This window comes from Gracilinanus agilis, chromosome 1 (assembly GCF_016433145.1).
Source record: "Gracilinanus agilis isolate LMUSP501 chromosome 1, AgileGrace, whole genome shotgun sequence".
Taxonomy (NCBI): domain Eukaryota; kingdom Metazoa; phylum Chordata; class Mammalia; order Didelphimorphia; family Didelphidae; genus Gracilinanus; species Gracilinanus agilis.
Window position 1 is genome coordinate 362,013,624 of NC_058130.1, and position 23,288 is coordinate 362,036,911.

At 38.8% G+C, this 23,288-nt stretch overlaps 1 protein-coding gene across 1 annotated transcript in view; it reads right to left on the reverse strand.

The window, feature by feature from the left end:
* Positions 1-5,039: 5,039 nt before the first annotated feature.
* SETD9 (SET domain containing 9) overlaps positions 5,040-23,288 on the reverse strand; it is a 32,007-nt gene continuing 13,758 nt past the window's right edge. Inside the window, exons 5-6 of the mRNA XM_044663868.1 lie at positions 9,273-9,378; positions 5,040-5,390 (exon numbers count right to left, since the gene is read on the reverse strand). Of these exons, the coding sequence (XP_044519803.1) occupies positions 5,303-5,390; positions 9,273-9,378 (194 nt within the window). The 3' untranslated portion in view covers positions 5,040-5,302. The remainder of the gene's footprint in view (positions 5,391-9,272; positions 9,379-23,288) is intronic.

Here is a 23,288-nt window from a genome sequence, read left to right on the forward strand (position 1 = left end):
CAATTATTTGAGATAATTTCCCCGTCTTCCTTGCCCTCCCCAGTAAATGCTCCTCTTTCCTTGCTTTTCCATTCTTCTTTTAAAGACTATCAAGATAGAATAGAACCACTCTCAGTCTTTCTAAGTTGCTTTCCTGTATGACTTCTTCCAGCTATTCTTCTATCTTGGTTGTACCAACTCTGCTTTTTTAATAGTTGTCACCCATTCCTAGAATGCTTCCCCCTCCCTGCCACTGCCTCCTACCTTCCCTGGCCTCCTTCAAGACTCAACTCAAATCTTGCCTTCTCTAGGAAGTTTTCCTAGGCTCTTTCTCACCTCATAGCTAGTGCCTTCTCTCTGAAACTGTTTTGACTTACAGAGTATATATCTTCTATGTACATACACATTTGCCTCCTTTTTTTTTCTTATTAGAATGTGAGGTCTCTGGGGATAAGGACTATATTTTAGCTTTTCTTTGTATTAGCAGGACTTGAAACAATTCTCGAGACAGTAAAATCCTTGTTGAGTCAAAATCCAAAGCCCAACATTCCCAAGTTCATATATCTGAGCTAGGACAGACCTTGAGATCATCTATTTCTACTCCCTCATTTTTCTGATGAGGAAAGTGATGCTGAGAAAATTTGTGACTCGACTAAGGTCACACGGGCAAATCAGGATCAGGATTCCTAATCAGCACTATATTTGTCTCAATAACCTTACACATTAAACCTCATCTTTCATTTTTTTTGCCCATTCCCATACTTTCATAAATTATTCTTTTTAAAAAAAGTCCTTACCTTCTGTCTTCATATAATTTTAAGAAAAGCAGCAAAACCTAGGCAAAGGGGTTAAGTGACTTGCTCAGAGTCACACAGCTAGGAAGTGTCTGAGGCTAGATTTGAACCCAGGTCCTCCTGACTCTATCCAATGTGCTCCCTAGGTATCCCTCATCTAGTCTTATAGGCTGTTGTTGTTGTTGTTGTTGTTGTTGTTGACTTGGCTTGTCAGTCCTATCTAGCACTGATCCCTGGGGAACCCGATCGTATAGCTTTCTCAACTCAGAGAAGGACCTACCTTTTTATTTGTGACAAAAGTCTTCTGTATCCAATCTCATGGTAACTTAATTTTTAAAATAGCCTTTAGTGTACAATTTTGCTAATGACTTTCTGCCTATCTAAATGGATTATTTTCCCGGATTCTCCTTTAACCCACAAAGTCCTCTGGGAAAAATAACAAATTAGTCAGGCATGTTTTTCCCTCCTAGAAACAATGCTATCATTCCCTCCGTGGCTTAAATGTCAAGTGATCCTGCCCATTATTGATTCCACCAGTTTGCCTGGCAAGAGAGGGAAGATTCAATAGTGGATCCCCCACCGTCCCCTCTGGAACCCTTTTTTGTGAATGGAGGCTAACTACGGCAGCTGAGGAGAGAATGGCTAACAACAGCAGGTTGTGTGTTTTGGCAAAAGATTCACATCTTCATTCTTGTTCCTCGGCATTCTCCAAGGTGTATTTGCTTATTTGGTATATCAGCATCTCTTTTATTGATCAGAGGTAGAACAAGCTGTATCTGGCATCATTTGAGCTAATATTTATTCACTGTAAAGGAGTTTGGAGATAATCTGGTCCAATTCCATCATTTTATAGAGAAACTGAGGTTCAAGGAGTTGGTGATTTGCTCATGACCATATAACTCATTAGCTAGAGAGTTAGAACTAAAGCCCAGGTCTCCTGACTCAGACCAGGATTTTTCCCATTGGACAGACTATGTTATTTATACTTCAAGATATTTGATTAAAAGTTCAACACAGATATTGCCATCTCATTTCCTAATTTAATTCAACAAATATTTATTAAATGCTTATTAGCCTATTATGTATTAAACATTTTCTTAGGTCTTGAGGATATGAAGACCAAATACATACACATATGTATATATATAATATGTACTATATCATATATATCACACATGTGTTATACGTGCATAGAATATATTATGCCTATATATTTATACATGTGTATATTTTATGTGTATATCATTTATATATGTACATATCATATAGATTCCATATATCATATATGTATGCTTTATATGCATATATTTTATGCACACAGCATGTATATTATAGGCATATATCATGTGTGTGTTCATACCATATAACATACCTATGTCACGTGCACATATTTTACACACATGTATTACATGTGTGTACATATTTTGTGTGTGATGTACATTTTGTATACATGTATGTGTATGTTTGTGTATCATTTATATATTATACATCATGCATGTATATCTTTTATGTGTGTATATTATATATGTATATATCATATACTTTACATATGATATATATTTTTTATAAATTTCATTTTAAATATTATTTACTTTAAAGTAAGAATACATATTCTTACTTTAAAGGAGTTTACATTCTGGAGGCAGCTGGGTAGCTCAGTAGATTGAGAGCCAGGCCCAGAGATGGGAGGTCCTAGGTTCAAATCTGGCCTCAGACACTTCCCAGCTGTGTGATGCTGAGCAAGTTACTTAACCCTCCATGGCTTAGCCCTCACTGCTCTTTTGTCTTGGAACCAATACTTAGTATCAGTTCTAAGATAGAAGGTAACAGTTAAAAAAAAAGTTTACATTCTACTTGGAGAATATAACATGTTAAAAGTAAATTGAAGAATTTAGAGATAAAGCACTCTATTTTAGTTTTTTTACTTTTTTCCCTCAATTACATAAAGAAACCATTTTTACCATTTATTTTCTGACATTATGTGACCCAAATTCTCTCCCTGCTTGCCTCCTCTCTCCTCAAGATAGCAGGTAACCTGCTGTAGGTAATATATGTGCTGTCGTGCAGTGCGTATTTCCATATCCATCACGGTGTGAAAAAAGGCACATATTGCATGTTCAAGAAAAAACTCATGAAGGAAATAAAGTGAAAAACAGTGTGCTTCAATGATCAAGCACTTTAAGGGAATCAAGAAATGTTATACATAAGAAGTGGTGTTTGAACCTAGCCTCGAAGGAAAATACACATTCCATGAAGTTACAATAATGAGGAAGCCTGGTATAAGCATCAAAGACAGACTGGCCAAAGGCCCAAAGACCACTGAAGATAATATCAGTTTAGGGAAATTCAAGCAGGACAATTTTGGTGGCATTTGAGAAAGCAAATGAAGGGGAGATTGGTGAAATAAAACTGATAAAAAGTAGACTGCAGCCAGATCTTTTGTAAAAAGGCCTTTAAAGTACTAACTGGGTTTTTTTTTTTTTTTGTATTTTACCCAAGAGGCAATGGAGAATTGCCAAAGGTTTAGGAGCAGAGGAGTGCCATGATTAGGTCCATGCTTGAAAAGGATGATTTTGGTAGATAAATAGAGAATGAATTAGAGCAAATAGGAGTCAAAGATGAAGAGAAAAATTAGAAGGCTATTACAGTAGCCCGGGTGAATCATCAGGAAGAAACTAGGGTGGTGACAGTATGAGAGGAGAGAAAGGAGCAAATTGAAGTAGAAATGACAGTTGAAGGGAAGGGAATAAACATTTATACAGAACCTATTATGTGCTGAGCCCTGGGCTAAGCAAACTCTTTACACTTGTCTCATTTGAGCTCCACTACAACCCTGCGAGGTAGGTGAAGGTGTTATCCCCATTTTACAGCTGGGAAACTGAGGCAGACAAAGATTAAGCAACACTTAAAGCTGTTAGAGTCCAGAGCCAATTATTTTGCGATTATGTGCCTCATCAAGAAGACAGTAGGGGGCAGCTGGGTAGCTCAGTGGAGTGAGAGTCAGGCCTAGAGATAGGAGGTCCTAGGTTCAAACACAGCCTCAGCCACTTCCCAGCTGTGTGACCCTGGGCAAGTCACTTGACCCCCATTGCCCACCCTTACCACTCTTCCACCTATGAGACAATACACCGAAGTACAAGGGTTAAAAAAAAAAAAGAAGACAGTAGACAAGCCAATATTATTCAGAGCTCTCAGGGAGACTGAGGAAAGGCAGGATTTCTGTGAAAAATTAGAGGAGATGACATAGGGGAAGCATTATGTTGTTATTGTTTTAGTATTTATTTTCAGTTCCAAATGCTCTCCCTTCCTCCAACCCGTCCTCCTTCCATGGAGACATAAAGCATTCTGTAAACCTTCAAATGCTAATACTGTCATTTTCTGCCCCTTTAAAGCAAAGGCATCAAGACGTCAATAATCCAGGGCTTTGCAGTAACTCTTCTTGGCTTCTAGGCAGCAAGACAAGATGGCAAAGGCAATAGAGCACCAGGTCTGGAATTGGAAAGACCTGAAATCAAATCTAGCCTCAGATTCGTACTAGCTGGATGGCTCTGGGCAAATCACTTAACCTTGGTTTGCCTCAGTTCTTCCACTGTTAAATAGGGATAATAGCACCTCCTTCTTCCAGACCTGCTGCAAGGGTCAAATGGGACAATATTTGCCAAGCACTTAGCATGGTGCTTGGCACAAAGTAGGTGTTTAATAGATAACAGTTTCCTTCTCCTAAGCTCCTTTGAGCCAAGTAAGAAGAAATTCTTTAAATTTCACATTCTGTGTGTATAATTAGAACTTGCTCCCCAGGACTCTAAATCCCAGCTTCCCATGTTCCTTCTCGCATTACGTGCTAATAGGGAGGATATAAGTTTTGTGCAGCCCTGCCTCTCACTCTTTATTCCCCTGATCACGGCTGGGAAAGTGGGTTTTACTCAGGCTTTTACTTTTGTCCTTTTATTTCTTCTACTTCAAGTGATTATTAATAAATCTTATAAAATATAATACTTGGAGTTATTGGATATTAATTTAAATTTTACCCATGTGACCCAATGGCAGCCATAGCAATCCCATTCCCAATCTCATCTTCCCCTAAAAGGGAAGACAAGATTTCTGATAAGACTGGAACATGTCAAAGCCACCAAAACGGTGAACAATGTCATTCCAGCACCAAATGAGGTCTGTCAAGTCTCTGCCTGGTAATGTTTAAACATTAGAATTTCATCATGGGGAAACCAAGTAAACAAAGAGACTGCGAAGGGATATATTCAGGAAGCTATTTTTAATTTAATAAGTTATTGTGCATTTTGGTAAAAAGCAATTTAATTTGAAATAGCATGACAAATTTAAAAAGTCACTGAAGCAAACAGCTTCTATCACTGCATCAAAATATAAAAGCAATATTTAGATGAACACAAAAATCCCCAGTCTAATGAGATCTCAAAGGGTAGATCTCCACCACACGCAACCCAGAGAAATTCACTAAGAAAAGCTCTCTTGAGCCAACTGAATAGTTAAATAGAAAAACCAATTTCATCAAGTTAGTTGACAATCGTGTAGTAGTTGGAAAAAAGCTCTTCTCCTTGCTTGATGTCCCTGAGTGCCACAAGAACCACACATCGCAACAGGCTGTGAGAAACCAAGGTGGAAAGTTGAGATTTGATTAAGTTAACTCTGATTAATGTGGTACATCAATTAAGAGTAGCCTGGGTTTACATCTTTCAATACAAATGTAGCTGAGATAAAAATTACATATGAAACGTTTCTTCCGTTTCCCCGTTAACATCTTAATTTTTAAATTTAATTTTATAATTAACTCAGAAGAGAGCAGAAGCTTTTTACACTTCTTCACTGATACATGATAGAGCAACATGACAAGCATCATTCTGAATAGCATCATTAGTCTCCCAGAATCCTTTGCTTTCTTCAGGACTTAGCACAGAACTACTTTTTTTGTTTTGTTTTTAAACCCTTACTTTCTCTTAGAATCAATACTAGATATTGACTCAAAGGCCAGGGCTAGGCAACTGGGGGCCTCAGACACTTACTAGCTGGGTGACCCTGGGAAAGTCCCTTAATGCTATTGGCCTTAGTTTCCTCATCTGTAAAATGAGCTGGAGAAGGAAACAGAAAACCACTCCAATATCTCTGCCAAGAAAACCCCAAATGGAAATGGGGTCATAAAGAGTCAGAAATGACTGAGATAACTGACCAACAAAAGCACATATCTTAAGAATTTAATAAATACTTGCTTAGTGTTAGGCAAAGATAAAATATCAATCTCACAGTTTGCATATATTTTGTTCTTTCACTCCTGTATTCATTTTGTGACATTATTTTAAGGTTGGCTGGAGAAAATTCTCAGAGTGGTTTAAGCTACCCTGTTTCTACTCCACCATCTTGGCTCTGGAACTGGAAGTCTCCACATATTTTGTACATAGCAGAATGGCAAGGGACCTATGAGGCAATCTAGTCCAATAGCCCCATTTTACAGATGAGGAAACTGAGATCCAAGGAGGCTGGGCAACTCACCCAAAGTCAAACAGCTACTAAATAACAGAGTCACATTTGGAACCCAGCTCCTCAGACCTCAGAGTCAGAGCTCTCTCCACTGCACCATGCTGCTTCCCCAACTGACAAGTTAGAAAACACAGTCAGTAATCTCAGAACCAACCAGGTAGCAGCTCCCTCCGCTCTGCCCTGTAGAGTTTGTGGAGAGCTTCACAAGTCTGTCTGGTAATCTACAACCTCCTCTGAGAAGGCTGGATTTCGTCTTCTGGTGCCCCAAACCAATTTTAAGGATCACAAGTTTTCACAATTGTAAACTGTGCTCTGGATGTTACATTTTTAAATGACTTTATTAGTATGTTCTCCAATGTGTGCATGTGTTCTCTTCCTTCACAAAGGCCCCCAGCTAAAAGCTCACTTCAATAAAGACGAAAGCTATTTTTGGACACAATTCAAGCACTTACTCTATACCAATTCTGTAGCTAGAGTCAGGAAGACTCGAGTTCAAATTCAGCCTCAGACATTTACTTAGCGGGGTATCCCTGGGCAAGACACTTAACACTTCTGCATCAGTTTCCTCAACTGTAAAAAAAGGGACATTAACAGCACCTATCTCCCAGGGTTATTGTGAGAATTAAATGAGATAAACATTTGTAAATTAAATGAGATGATTTAATTAAAATAAAAATTAAATGATGTAAATTTGTAAATTATATAAGAAAATTAATTTAAAATAAAAATTAAATGAGATAAAATTTTAAATTAAATGGGAAAATTAAAAATAAAAATGAAATGAGATGAAAAATATTAAATGGGATAAAATTAATTAAAAATTAAAATTAAATGAGATAAAATTTATAAATTAAATTAGTACAATGCTGGTATATGGTAGGTACTATAGAAATGCATTTCCAAACCCTTCCTTCCCAATATCATAAGCTTACTTCTAAGGAAATTGATTCTCTGTGGGCATGCTCACTCTATTGGCCTACAAAATGTTACCTCTGTGGGCTCAGCATGGTTGGAAAATGGTTGCTCGATTTCAAGAGAGAGCATGTCTTCTGGTTTTCATTCTTTCCTCTATACTGTATTTTTAACAGCTACTTAAATGGGCAAAAAGAAACTATTCATAATTAGTGTTAAGTCGGTCCCTTTCCTCAATTCAGAGTTCCCAAGTGTGGGTTTATGAACCCAAGGGAAATGGGGAGCAAGATACTTTAAATTGATTACAGTAAAACCTCATTTGAAGAAGTTGAAGGGTGAGAGAATTAGAGAATACTTGGAAAGAAATGTCATTTTTTTTAAGGATGTCTATTTTATCAACGAGTACTAACCAAAGGGCAAAAATGAAGTTAATTTAAAAATTACAATTCCCAAAGGCCTACATTGTGTCATAATGCACCATAAGAATCCCAATTTATGTGAAATTCTTTTATTAAAGAGAATCATATCTTTCATAAATTATACCTTTTATTCAAAAGAAGCCCCTCTTTGTCTGACACAGAAATTACTGTGAATTTCCAAACAGGGGCAGCTAACTATGATATTTGACTGAACTGAAAGAAGTAACCCCATCTGAGCAACACAGATATTTTTTTGGCTCACAGCTTATGCATTTTATCTATTCCCCCTCCCCCCACCTCAGAAATGGATCTGAGGTTGAAATCTACACACTAGATACATAAATAGTCTCAGAATCACCATTCCGATTTGCAGTCTTTTCTAAACCCTCTAACACTTCATTAGACACTCATTTTACCTCGCCTGTGGTCCTGCTTCACCGTGCCCACTTTTCAACATGTTTTGGAGGCTAAAATAGAAGGGACAGGAGGAACTCTGGCCACAGAGATGACTGTTTTCCTTTATGAGGGAGCAGTTTTCATTTCAAACAGCCGTATGTTTTACACAACAACCAGGGAAGCAGGTAAGGGACAGCATAATTGTCTTTAACTATTATCTATTTGCTTCCATAGGAATTTGTATTTGGACAAATAAAGCCATTCTATGTCATCTGGGTCAGTTGTTTCAGTCACATCTGACTCTACATGACTCCGTTTGGGGTTTTATGGGCAAAGACCCTGGAGTGGTTTTCCATTTCCTTCTCCAGCTTTGCAGATGAGAAAACTGAGGTAAATAGGGTTAAGTGACTCACCCTGGCTCACCCAGCTAGTGAGGTCTTTCTGACTCTAGGCCCAGAGTTCTATCCACTGAACTGCTGGAGAATTAAGTAATTACCTAATTCTGATCCCCATTATCATCTAATGCTAATGTGTTCCAGAAGATGAAAGTCTGATTCTTGCTCTGGCTAAACTATTTTATCTTTGGCCAAAAGCTCCAAGTCTTTCCCAAAATATGCCCCACGGAATCCTGGTGTTCTGTTCAGTAGAGAGAGCAAAACGGCCAGGACCTGTGATTTCTCTGGTACAGAGAACTCCGTGGTGAAAAAACCTTTGACCAATGCAAGTTGGCACTTTCTCTGCAATTTATTGTCTTAACAGAGCTGTCTAGAACAGAGAAGTTAAGTAGCTGGCCCAGTATGGATCAGAAGCAGGTCTTGAATCCATGCTTTCCTGGCTCCAAGCTCTCTATTACAAGAAAAAGGCCATCTCCTTTTCTGTTCAATTGAAAGAAAATTCCAAGGTAAAACGTCAAAGCTAGCACTGTGTTCTGCTAAAAAACACTATGAACTCTTGTATGAATTATTATGTAACAATTTGGGGAGTATGAGAATAAGTTTAATTTCCTTTGTTTATTCAAAGTTTCCTCCAACTTCCCCCCAGTATTTAATCCCAGGGAAGCCCTCCCTATGTTTATTTCTCCTTTCCCACCTTCCCACACCAAACCAGCATTTGTGGATTTTATCATTATATTTCAGACCCTAAGAAAGTTGGGGGGCCAAATTAATTTGGGAAATGCTGTGTGACACAGCTTTTTTTTTCCTCAGAAAAATGGCTAACATGAGGCAAGAGATAGATACAAACCACTCTTCTGAGAGATGCTGACCTTTGTGTGTCACGGCTGAACATGATGTTTGGAAGATACTGCTTCAATTCCATGGGGAAAAGTTCAGGCACATCGAATTCCTGATAACACACATTAGCTGCCTTGTCTAGAGAGAAAGGAGTCAGTGAAGGGGGAGGGACAGAGAGAAAAAGAAAGAGGGGGGAGAGAGAAAGAGAAGGGGTAGAGAGAGAGACAGAGAGAGGGAAAGGGAGAGACAGAGAGACACAGAAGCAGAGAGAAGGAGGGAGAGAATGAGAGAGAGAGGGAGAGAGAAAGAGAGAGAGAGGAGAGATAGAGAGGGAAAGAGACAAAGAGAGACAGAGAAACAGAGACGGGAGGGAGGGAGGGAAGAAGAGGGGAGGACAGAGACAGAAAGACAGAGACAAAGATAAAAACAAAGAAAGAGACAGACCGAGAGAAAGAGAGACAAGAGAGAGATGGGGAGGAAGAGAGAGAGGGAAGGAAGATAGAGACAGAGACAGAGACAGAGACAGACGGGAGAGGGAGAGGGAGAGGGAGAGAAGAAGGAAAGGAAAGAGAAAGAAAGAGGCAAAGAGGGAAAGGGAGGAGAAAAGAGAAAGAGAAAGAAAAGGAGGGAGAGAGGTGAAAAAGGGAAAGAGAAGGAAAGGAAGGTAGGGGAGAAAGAGGGAAAGAGAAAGAACAAGGGGAGAGGGATGGAGAGAAAGAGAGAGAAAGGAGAGAGAATGAGAGAGAGAGAGAGGGAGAGAGGCAGGAGAGAGAAAGGGGGAGAGAGAGAAGGAGGAGAGAGAAAGGGAGAGAGAGGCGGGAGAGAGAGAAGGAAGAAAGAGGGAGGGAGAGAGGGAGGGAGAGAGAGAAGGAAGAGAGAGGGAGGCAGAGAGGGGGAGACACAGAGAGAGAGGTAAAGAAAGAAAAAGAGGGAGAGGGGCAAAGAGAATGAAAGAAAGGAAGAGAGGGAGGGGGAGGAGAGAGGAAGGAGAAAGATTTTGTGAGTTAGTAATTATTTTTTTTCCTGAACTTAACCAAATATGATAAGCATTTCCTCATACAAAACACAAAGCAAGAAGAGGATTTGGCAACAAACCCACAAGGCAGTACCATGGACACATAGCCTGCTTCTCCCTCCAAGGTTACAAGAAATTCAGCAGGTTATTTTCAACCTGGCATACTTGCCTGTGTTTTCTACTGAACCTGAATGAGAATTTTTAAAAAACCTAACAAGGAGATTGAGCATTTCTTATAACCACTGTAATATTTTGTACAGTAAAAAGCATCACATAAAATAAATGGCTAAACCAACTTAGCCTCTCCTTTTCCCATGGTCTGCAGGTCACAGAGAAGGTAAACGACTAGATCAAAGCCACATGGGAAGCTAAAGTCCAGTTTAACAAGACTGCAGAGATCTAATTCTAGTGTGACATGTTCAATATATCATGTAAAGTCAGGAAAAAAATAACCAGCAGATTATTATGAAGAACGGGGAAATGTCAAAATATCATGGTCAATAAGGACAAGGGGGGTGTTCACTTCCCAATAATAAAACAAAAACGATAAAAATAGGGTTTCTGTGTAGGTGACCTTAATATGACTGCTGAAAAGAGCACCCAAAATGCCACCCTCTTAAAAGAGTCATCAATGGGTTTACTAGTCTAACCACGTGGCAATCCTGCCTTAAAGGAAAAGCCAGCACATGGTTTTCCTACTCACAGGACTTGCCTCCTGCATGGCTGCAAAAGCTTCCTATCAGAGCAACTGGCCCGTTTTATGCCTGTGGTCCTAAACAAGACTCTTTTGAAAGCCAGCTATTTTCAAATTCTTGAAACAAAAATTAGCTGCAAGAGTTCTGTTAATGAGAATGCTTATGGACAGGGGCCAACTTAGCAACCTGGCAGTTGAGAACTAAAGAAAGCTTTCAATTTCCGGCCTTGTTTTTAAAAATGCCACTATTTCAATTCACCTCAACAAATGGTGATCAAGTACCTACCTAGACACTAGGGATGCAAAGAGGAAATAATACAGGGACCTGGCCCTCCAAGAGCTGACAATCCAAGAGGGAGGGGATATTATATGCACACAAATCACTGGGACACAAGGCAGAACATGACCATAGAATAGGAGTTGGAAGGAACCTTTGAAATCTTCTAGCCTAATCCCTATTTCTTCATTGCTGAGGTGGGGAACTATGGATATGTACCATTTTAAAAAACATCATAAACTCATCTAGGTTTAAATCTGGCCTCAGACACGGTTTAGCTGTATGACCCTAGTTCAATGCCTAGCCCTGATAGTTCTGCCTTAGAACCAATACACAGTATTGAATCTAAGACAGATGCTAAGAATTTGAAAGAAAAAAAGAAAAAGAGGAGAGAAAGAGAAAGAAAGAAAGAGAAAAAAGAAAAAGGAAGGAAGGAAGAAGGAACTTTTTTTGATATAATGTGTTGTTTTCTGAAAATTTCTCCTCTCTTTTTTTATATCTGGGAAAAATGTAGGTGATATAAAAACAAAAATAAACATTAAAAAAAGGAAAAAATCCTCTTCATTTTACCAATGAGGCCTAGGGTAAGTAATATGCCTAAGCTCACATAGGTAGTAAGTATGAAAGCTAGATATTTAAACTCAGGTTCTCTAACTCCAAATCTAGTACTGTTTCAATAATAATATTTATATAGTATTGTAGGAGTTTTTTCAAGTAGATTTTATTTTCAAAGATCAGCCTTCTCTCTCTCCTATCTTCACACCTCCCATCCTTCCCTTTGGGAAAATAAGAAAAATAAACACTTTTTACTAGCATGCATGGTCAAACAAAATATAATTTCCCACTGGCCATGTCTAAAATAATGTTTCAATTTGTGCTTTTGCGTCCATCACCTCTCTGTCAAAAGATGGGGCAACAGGTTTTCAGGTTTCATCATGAGTAGTCAGGAATTATGGTTGGTCATTGTGTTGATTAGAATTCCGAAGGGTGTGTGTGTGTGTGTGTGTGTGTGTGTGTGTGCATGTGCATTTGTGTGTGTAACAAGAGATTGTTTTTTAATCAGCCAAGACCTTTTCACTTTCCCACCCTAACTATCCTTCAATTGAGAATATGAAAAACAAAACCCATCATAAACATTATAAATAGTCAATCAAGACAACTTTCAACATTGGCCATACCCTAAAGAGACTCATTCCGCATCCTAATCCTTCATCACTTGATCAGGAGGTGGGAAGCATGTTTCACCACTGGTTATTTGGAATCTTTATTGATCATTATGGTGATAAGAGTTCAGCAGAAAAATATTCCATCACATTTATATATCATATCTTTTTCATTTGCTCACCATTTCATGAATAGCTCCTCAGATCCCCATTCTTTGCCACTTAAAAAAATTATAAATATTTTTGTACATCTTAGAACAAGCTTCACAAGATCACTGCTTTGATATACCCTACTGTCTCTTCTCTCCTTTTCTTTTATTTCACTACAGAGTGAAATGGAATTCTGCAGCCAATTATATGCATGTGTACTCTTCCTTCTTTTGACTAGTGCAGATGACATTGCTCAGCTGTACCCCCTCACTGCCTCATTTGTATAAATGTCTACTTGTGTACCCTAACTATTCTTTTTCAATGTATTCCTGTTCCTTTCTTTTTCCATTCTTAAAATCATCAAAGCAGAAATAGAAACACTTCCAGGCTTTGTCCAATTAGACCTACTCTATACAATCCCTGATGATGAGAGCATTCAGAAGGGACCCATGTCATCTCTTATTATGTTATCGGTTTACTCTTGTTTAATTCCTTATTCATTCATGTTTACCTTTTTATACATCTCTTTATTCCTGTGTTTGTACTTCAAAGGTTTTCTGTAGTTCTCCTTTTCATCAAGAATATTTGGAAGTCCTCTATTTCATTAAAGACACATTTCTTCCCCTGTAACATTATACTTAATTTTGCTGGGAAAGCGATTCTTGGCTTGTATATCCATAGCCTTTGGCTTCTAAATATTGTATTCCAAATTCTTTGTTGCTTTATAGTGGTGGCTGCTAAATCAGTGTGACCTTAACTGACTTCTCAGTATTTGAATTCTTTTTTTCTAGCTGCCTGCAGTATTTTTTCTTCAACCTAGAAACACTGGATTTTGGCTACAATATTCCTAGGAGCATTCATTTTGGGGTTTCTTTCATGAAGTGAACTGTCAATTCTTTCCTTTTTCTACTTTGTCCTCTAGTTATAAGAGATCTAGACAATTTTCTTTTTTAGATTTCTTGAATTATAATGTTTGAACTTTCTCTCTCTCTTTAATCTCATTCTCTCTCTCTCTCCCTCCTGGAGAGAACTTTTACATAGACCAATGACTTAATTTTTTTCTCGATCTGTTTTCCAGGTCAGTTATTTTTGCTATGAAATAAATAACATTTTCTTCCAATTTTTTTTTCAGTCTTCTGACTTTGCTTTAGCATTTCTTGTTGCCTCATAAAGTCATTGGTTTCTATTAGGTCCGTTCAGATATTTAGAGTTTCTTACTGAGCAAGATTTCATGCCTCATGAGTCAAGTTGTTAATTTCCTTTCTAATTCTTTCTTCCATAACTTTAATTTTTTTCAGTTTTTATCTCAAGCACTCTCATACCATTTATAAACATATTTTTAAACTCAGGAATTCTAGTTAAATTTGTGCCTAAGCTGTGTTTTTCTCTGAGGCTTTGTTTATAAATGTTTGGGGATCATTCTCTTCTTCTGTATTTGTGTCTCTGCCACCATGATAGCTCTGTATGATGGTCTTCTTTTTCCATTTTTCCAGCCTACTTCCTGGCTTTGGACTTGATGTTAGGGCTGGGCTCTGATACTTCTGGAAGGATGTGCTGGAATGGTTCTGTTGTTGCTTTCTTGGGGTTCTGAGTTCTGTGTTATTCTAGGCTCTCAAGTACAGGCTGGGAACCTGCAAATTTTCAGTACTCCCCAAACAATCTGATTCCAGGCAACAATTTGATTGCTACTCCCTGGTCTGAACTCTGCAAGTTCCTAACCTAAGTTTGGATCTGAGAAGAATAGATGCTGCTGGACTTGGTCCCCACTGGCTGGGTGGAAAATTCTGTTAGTTTAGAGCAGCAGAACAGTGGACTCCCTTTGGTTCTTGGATTCCAGACCTTGTTATTTAGCTGTCCCATTGTTGTTGCCACTGCTGCTGTCTGCCTCTAAACTTCCTCCTTTCTCAGTGCTCAGCCCTGGGTTTCCCTATGCAGGAACACTATTGCTGTGTAGGGGTCCCCTCCTCACTCTGTCCTGGATCTATAACTTGGGTCTAGGGAATGGGCAATATAGCTGGAAGTTGGCACTGCCTCTATACCAATGCTCTAATGAGTCTGTGGGTGCTCTGGCAAAAGTCCTCCTCTTCTCCTGGCACACAGCCTCTAACTGAGTGCTGCCAGGCTCCTTGGTGTGCAGGTTCCTGGCCAACCTCATGTCAATCCACAGACTGCTCCGTCTCTCTCTCTCCTTCTGCTGAGCTGAACTGGACAAATGACTCCCTGTGACTTTTTCTGGATTTCCTCATCAAGATTGAATCTGTTGCATTTTCTAGATCTATTAGGCGAAGTTTATAGAAAGAAACTCGCTATCTCTCTACTACTTTGCTCTCCCCTATCCTATCCCATCTCCCATTTTAAGGTGTGCAAAGATGCTTTACAAATATCACTCTCCTATTTAGATGCTATTATCAGCATTTTACAGATAAGGAAACTAAGTCCAAAAAAGGTCAAATGACTTGTCCATGGTCACATAGCTAGTAACTAAGGCAGGATTTGAATTTAGGTCTTTCTGATTCCAAGTCCAGTGCTCTATCCAGTGAGCCACCTAGCTGCCAAATAATAGCCAGCAATTATAAGGTACTTTGTTTCCAAAACACTTTATTAATATCAGCTCACTTTATTCTTATAACATAAATAAAAATTAATCTTGGAGACTTTATACTAAATGTATAAGTATTTATTAGTAAAGAGAATGAAATAGAAAAAGAAGAAGGTATTACCAACCTAACTATCCAAAGTCTCCAGCCTCATTGCTTCTGCTCCATCGGGTCTTAGATTCCACCATGGGCCCTGGTCCATTTCACAAGTGGTGGCCAGGGGGCTCAGCTCCAGACAAATTAAGGCCAGTCAAGGAATGGGCTTGAGTTCAGGAAGGGACTGGAGCCAAAGAAGAGAGCATGAGTTCCCGGATTTCCAGCCTGGCATGTGGTCCCTGCTGGCCCAGCACTGTCCCGGCCCCCTGCTTCAAGCTTGCCAGAGATGGCTTACACGATAAGTGCCAGAACTATTCTCCAGAGAGAACTTCTTCCACAAGCCAAAAAATGGTCAAGAGAGAGTGAGCTGCCCCACTTTATTTGCTGGCTTTTTCAGCTTAGTCTAAATCCTTCCCCTGAGATTGTCTAGTTGGCCAGGGTTTCTCTTCAGTCTTGTCACATGACAACCCTTGTCTTCCATCGGCCAGAAATCTTGCCTGCTACTGCTACAATGGCAAATTAAAACACATGACTCTGTGATGCCTGATGGGTGAGTATTCTGGGATTGGGGGTCCCCTAAATATTTAATTTACACATAACAAAATCAACCACGCTGAAAAGCAGATACTATTTTAAATCCTTTTTTACAAATGAGGAAATTGAGGTAGAAAGGTTATTAAGTGATTTTAAGTTTTAACATAACCAGCAAATGTGTGAAGCCAGATTTGAATTCAAGTCTCCCTGATCCTAGATTGAATGCTTTCTATATGTTGTACCATCTAGCTTCCATACTACCTTCCCAAGAAATACAAGGAGAGGTTCAAAGAACTGGGAAGGAGAAATCAGTAAAGGTCTCCTGAAGGAGTTGATGACTAAAGTGGGCCTGAAAGGACAATGGAAATTTCAAAAGGAGAAGAGAGAGCCTAAACAAAAGTCCAAACACAGGAGAGGGCACAATGAGAACAGGAGAGGGTCCTAGTTTAGCTGGGACAGAGATTACACAAAGGTAATAATATTAAGACAAAGTTGAAGAGGCAGGTTGAAGACCCGAGTACATTAAAGTGCCTTGAATGGCAGCAGAAAGACTTTATACTTTTATTGGTAGGCAATGGCCAGACACTGAATGCTTCTGAAATAAAAAAAATAGGTGATATGATGAGAGGAGTTCATTTGAATGCTTACTCAGGAGTATGAATGATTTGATTTCAGATGGGAGATAGAAAGCAAGAAAAAAAGCAGTTAGAAGGTTGTTAAAATTTTCTAGCTAAGAGGTAACACTGTTCTGAACTAGGGTGGTTGCAATGGGATCAGAAAAGAGAGAGAAAAATTGCAATGTCTGAATCAACAGGACCTGGAAATGAACCAAATATAGGGGATAAAGAGGGAGAAATCAAGAAAGATGTAGAAACCTGTGACTGGGAGATCATAGTAGCACCAATTATGGTAGTGATGCTGGAGAAAGGAACAGACTATAAGGGAGGAACAGATAGAGACAAAAACAGAAACAAAAATAGATTGACAATAGAGAAAATAAAGAGATGGATGATAAAGATGATAGATAAGACAGATACAGAGATAGATGATAGATTGAGGAAAAGAGATTGATAGAAAGGGATAGACGATTGGTAGATAATTACTAGAGATAGATAACAAATTAAATAGATGGTAGAGATAAAATAGAGATAGATGATTGATCATTTACATGATGGACAAGAAAAAGAGATATAAATATAGAAGACAGAGGCAGAGAGGAAGACATAGATACTGACAGAAAGCAACAGCAGTAGGAAGAGATTAATGATTAGTTAATAGACAATAGCTAGATAAAGAACAGACAAAAGAGATAGAAAAGAATAAAAAAGTGATATGGAGATAGGTAGATATAAGTGAGATAGATAAATGATAGATTAGAGACAAACATTGAGATAGATGAGAGTGAGAGGAAGAGTTAGATATTGAAAGAAAGATAGATAATTGATAGATAATAGCTAGAGATAGATGATAGACAACAGCTATAGTTAAAAGATACAGATTGATTAGAGAGATTAAAAAAGGGGAGATGGAGGTAGTTAGATGATATAGATAAATGACAGATAAGAGACAGAGATAATGATAGATGATGGAGAGAGAGGAAGAGATAGGTATTGGCAGAATAAAGGAAGATGGATGATAGATTATATAAATAAATGATAGGTAAGATACAGACATAGATATAGATAGATGTTAGAGACAGAGAGGAAAACATAGATATTGATAGAAAGAAGTGGAGGTAGAAAGAGATAAGTGACAGATAATATGATAGATAAATGGCAAAGATATTGTAGAAAGAAATAGAGGACAGATGAGAGACCGATATATCAACAGATGCCAGAGATAGAGAAGAAGAGATAGATATTGATGGAAAAAGACAGACATAGGAAGAGATAGATTACTGATAAATAGCTACAGATAGATGACAGACAACAGAGATAGAGTTAGAAAGATATAGAGATGGAGATAAAAAGAGGGAGATGGAGATAGATTGATGATATACATAAATGGTAGATAAAAAGAGTATAAAATAGATGACAGTGAGGAAGTGATAAGTATTGGTAGAAATAGAGGTGGAAAGAAATAGAAGATTAATGGATAATACAGACAATAGAGATAGAAAGATATGTTATAGAGGTAGAAAGAGATAAAGATGGAAATGGATTATTAACAGACAGAGTATTTATTAAGCATGTATTATGTACCAAGATCTGTGTGAAGTGCAAAGGATACAAATATACAAGAAAGCAAGATAATCCCTACCCTCAAGGAACTAACATTCTAAAGGAGAGAAGACAATGTATAAAGGGAAGCTGGAAAGCAAAGGAAGGGAAGAAAGGTAAAGATGATGGCTATGAAGTTTTTTAGAGATCTGTTTCCTAGCATGATGAGGCAAAAGCTTACCTCTTAGTGCTGAGAGACCCAGAGGTGGAGTCAGAGGTTGAGAGTGGCAGAGATGATGATATAGGAAGCATGGTGACAAGATGAGGCGAGTGAGGGGCTCAGTTCTGGGCAATGGAAGTTTAAGGTAGCAATAGGGCATTCCTAAAGAGAGAGTGCTAACAGGAAGTTGGAAATGTAGGAGTGGAGAGGTCAGAGGCAGAGATGCTGAAAAGAGAATCATTTTCATAGGGTTGAAAACAGAAGCCACCAGAGTGGATAAGAAAGCTAAAGAACACTGTACAGAGAAAGAAGAGTTCTGAGGCATGAAGGAAAAGAGGAAACAAAGGGGAAAAAAGGGAAGGGCAACCATAGGCTGAAATGTTTTGGAAGCCTACCGAGAAGACATTTATTAAGAAGGTGATAGCCCCAACCTCCACTCCCCACTCCCATCAGCTACAAACTCTGCCTCCTACTAGACTGAAGAAATCAAGGCAATTTCCCAAGCTCCCCTCCTCCTTATCATACATCTCTCAGTTGCCTTCTCCCATTAACTCCTTTTCTTCTGAATCACATGAAGATGTGGCCCTTTTCCTGATCAAGTCAAAACCCCTCAACATGGGCCCTTGGTCCCACTCCCTCCCATCTTCTCTAGCAGATTGCCCCTATTCTCATCCCCAGTCTCTGATTAATCTACAATCTCTCCTTGTCTACTGATTGGGATAAGTGTTTTCTCTATTCTCCGATTCCTACAAAATATGTTCTCTCTCCCTCATCCTTAAAAAACAATCTCACTTGATCAGATGGCTCCTTATCCACCATCTCTATCTCTCTCTTCTTGGCCAAGCTCCTTGAAATGGTTTTCTAAACTCAGGGTCCCCTTCTATCTCCTCTAATTCTTTTCTAAACCTTCTACAATGTGGTTTCCAACCACATCATTTGACAGCTCTCTCCAAAGGAACCAGTGGCCTCTTAATTGCCAAATCTAATGCCCTTTTCTCATTCCTTACCCTCCTTGGCTTCTTTGACCTCCTTGACTGTACTAAGTTATCATCAAGATCCTGGCCACTATGTGGGACTTCATCCCAGGGATCTGGTATAAAGCTTCTTTTCTTCTTGGAGATCTCATCAGCTCCCATGTTTGTGGAGATGACAACATAAACAGCCTTCAAATCTCTCCTGAGTGCCCATCCCAAACACTAATTGTCTTTTGGATATTTCTACCTGTATATATAGACATCTCAAACTTAACACACTCAAAATTTAACGTCTTTCTTTCTAAATCCACACCTCTCCCTAACTCCCCTATTTTTGTCAAGGGCACTGCCATTTTCCTGATTTCCCAGTTTTATAGTATTTGATTCTTCCTTTCCCTTATTTCTCTCCCCTGCTCCCACTTTCCTCATTCAATGAGTTTCCAAACTGCTTTAATTTTACCTTCACAACATCGCTTGTCTCAATCATCTTCTCTCCATTCACTTACATGGTTTGTGTACACCATTCTACTATTGGACCACACCACCTCTTACCTGGAACTAATTTCCCTGCACCCAGTCTTTTTAATGTCCAATAAAACTTCTGCACAGTTGGCAGACAAATCTGCCCAGGATCATGCCTGCTCTCAAAATAACTTTCTGTTACCTCTACGAGAAAATACAAATACCTGTTTGTCATTTAGACTCTTCCCAGTCTATCTTAAACCTATTTTTCGAGTCTGATTTCCCATTTCTCCTTCTGACAGAATTGACATTCCAAACTTGCCTACTTGCTATTTCCTGTACACAACAACAATAACTAACATTTATATAGCACCTACTAGGTGCCAGGCATTGTGCTACAATTGTTATCTCATTTAATCCTCATGACAACCCTGTAAAGTAGGTGCTATTATTATTCCCATTTTATAGATGAAGAAATGGAGGCAGGCAGAAGTTAAATGACTTGCCCAGAGTCACACAGCTAGCAAGTGTCTTGAGGTTGAATTTGAATTCAAGGCTTTCTGACTCCAGGTCCAGCACTTTATCTACTGTACCACTTAGCTGCCCAAATACAAAATGACTTTTTATTTGATATGTCTCAAATATATTATATATTAGCTGCATATATGCTGTCTCTTCCCATCCCACCCCTTTACTTCCCTAAGTAGAACAAAAATTCCTTTCAGGCAGGGATTATTTTGTTTTGGTCTCTGTGTATCTAGCACCTACTCCACAGGAAGTTTTATACACCTTTGCTAACCTGAACTGAATCTCCCACTATGATATTATAAGTTCCACAAGGGAGTAGAAATCCTGTCTTATCTAAACTTGATGCACCCACTCCTGGAGATCAGGGACTGGCTTGGGCTTTTGTATCTCCAGGGCTTAGCATGGTGCCTTGCACAGAGTTTAATAAATGTTTGCCTAATTGAAATTAATTGCATCTCATCAAGCTTCTAGCTGCACTCTGTACACAGTGGGAACATGTACAACTGAATATTGAATCCAATTCATCAGTACAATCTGTTAAACATAATTTAATCCTTCTTTGATGGTTCAGGACCTTTCAGTGCTGTAGTCAGGAGCCTTGTTATGAACAGCAATCATCACTGTGCCTTCTATAGGAATGATATAAGACTCACAGGTGGCTAACACTAGCAGGAATCGCTCAGTCGCTTGACCAACATTCCCAGATACTACCGGGTTCCTCCTGCCTAGTTGGGGATGTGGCTGGAGAATGGGACTCCTGGGGAGGTATAAATTATTGTCTGTAGATGTCTACCTGCTCAACTAAAGCTATGTCTGTGCATTAAAAAAAAGTGGTTGATGATAAAGGAGTAGACAGCATAGAGCAGAATTCTTTCACACTTTTCCCAAAAGAATTTGGCAACACAATACTTTCAGTTAATGCAATAAATTGACAGAATCTCAAAACATTGGTTTAGAATTATGCAGTACCCATAAATTCTGGGCTGTTGGAGAAGATGTTGGACACTTTAATAAGAAGGGAAATGCACCTATTTTTCATTTAAAAATTAAAAAAAAGTGGTTGGTTAAGTCTGGTCCTCTTATTTTATAGGACTCCTGAGATTCAGTGGTTTACCCAAGGTCACCCAACTAGTAAGTGGCAAAGATTTTGGACACCCAAACCCAAACTCATCCTAGGCTGATCTGAATGTATACTGGCCACAGAGTACATTCTTGAAGTTTTAATGATAGCTAATAATAATAACTAACATTTATATAGTGCTTACTATGTGCCAGGCACTCTGCCAAGTGCTTTATAATTATTAGCTCATTTGATCCTCAAAACAACCTTGGAAGGTAGATGTTATTATTATCCCCACTTTATAGATGAATAAACTAAGATAAATGGAGGTTATGTGATTAGCCCAGGGTCATGTAGGATCTGAAGCCAAATTTAAACTTATGTCTTCTTGACTCTAGATCCAACGTGTTATCCACTTTACCTAAAAAATTCACTCATTTTCTTTCATCTGATCACTGCCCTCTGTTACTCTTATTTCTCTACAGGTTTAAAAAAAGCCATTGGAACCATGGAAAAATATCCTTCATTAATTAACTAATTGATTAATTAAAATTAAAAAAGCCATTTGGTAGGATGATTTACCCTATTATCATACTTTTCAGGAGAGCAGAAATGACTAAATAAACCCTCACAACAATGTGCCATGTCTGTGTAAAAGATTCAGAGATGGATTAACTTCTGTGTTCTCCCCCTTTCCCAGCTTCATTCCCTATCACCAAAAATAACCCTACTTACTACCCCTCGTTTCTCTCCCACCCCTCTAGGCTTTTTGGAGTTATACCCAGATTTGCCACAGCCTTCCAACTTCTGCGTCCTGGAAACCTGCCTTCTGACATTATATTTCTTTCTTATGTCCCTTTAGTCAATCTCAACTTCTGTTTTCTTCACGCCCACACTTGTAGGATTGGGATCTTGGTGATTTCCCAACCATGCAAAGCCTGCCTGACCCTTGGAGATTCTCAGTTAGTGTAAGAACCAGTCACAAAACTTATGGATATGAATCTAGTTTCCCTTTCAATTCTCCTGGCAGCCTTTGTCACCCACGACATTTTCTCAAGAAAATAAAATAGTGTTCAAAGTTCCAATTGGGCCTAGAGACAGGAGGTCCTAGGTTCAAATCTGGCTTCAGACACATCCCAGCTGTGTGACCCTGGGCAAGTCACTTGACCCCCATTGCCTACCCTTACCACTCTTCTGCCTTGGAGCCAGTACACAGTATTGACTCCAAGACAGAAAGTAAGGGTTAAAAAAAAGTTCCAATTGGCCAAGATCTTTAACTATATTATTAGCTACATAGTCTTGAGAAGCTCTGAAATAACTATCATTCAAAGAAAACCCTGGTTCCAGTCCTAGCTCCATTTCCCAGCCATATGACCCTGGACAAGCGCAATTTTTTCATTTCTAAGAAAGGAGTGATGTTGTTGTTTGTCCTTGTTTTTTGGAGAGGACCAGTGATATCATCACGGGGTGATGTCTTGACTTGCATGTAAATTGGACGTGAGGCAGAATTGCACAAAGTCATCAGACTCATTCTCTCTTCCAGAGTCATCTAAGACCAGAAGCAAGACAAAAGTCAGGACAACTGGCAATGGCCGGGGATGCACTAGATCACCCTAGCATCTTTGATGTTTCACCAAGCTCCCCTTGTTTCCAGTTGTTAAAAGGAGTTTCTTTATCTCTCCATCTGTTTCTTTAAGAGGCAGAAAAGAGGCATGAACAGAAACATTTCTAAATAAGAGCAGTAGAGAGCTCTTATTCTAAGATTCCCTAGGAGACTAAGAAAGTATTTAAGAAAGAGACAGTTTCGAGAGGGGGCTTTTGCCTGTGCATTCCATAGAGAGCAGGTGGTTGGTTTGTTTTTGTCTCAGTCAGACTGGCAGTTTAAACCTACTGACAGTTGGGATATAGGCAACAGAATTTAAGGAGGTTGTGGGAGATTAATATTTATTGATTAGTTTAGGTAGTTAATGAATATAATTTTAGGTAGACAGTGTAGTTAAGTTAGGCCTCTCCTGGCTCAGGCAGAAGACCTGTCCTCGAAGATAGTTAAAGTAGGGTTTTTTTTAGAAATTTTAGGTAGGCTTAGGAATTTAGGTATAGTTATAAGATATTAGAGTAA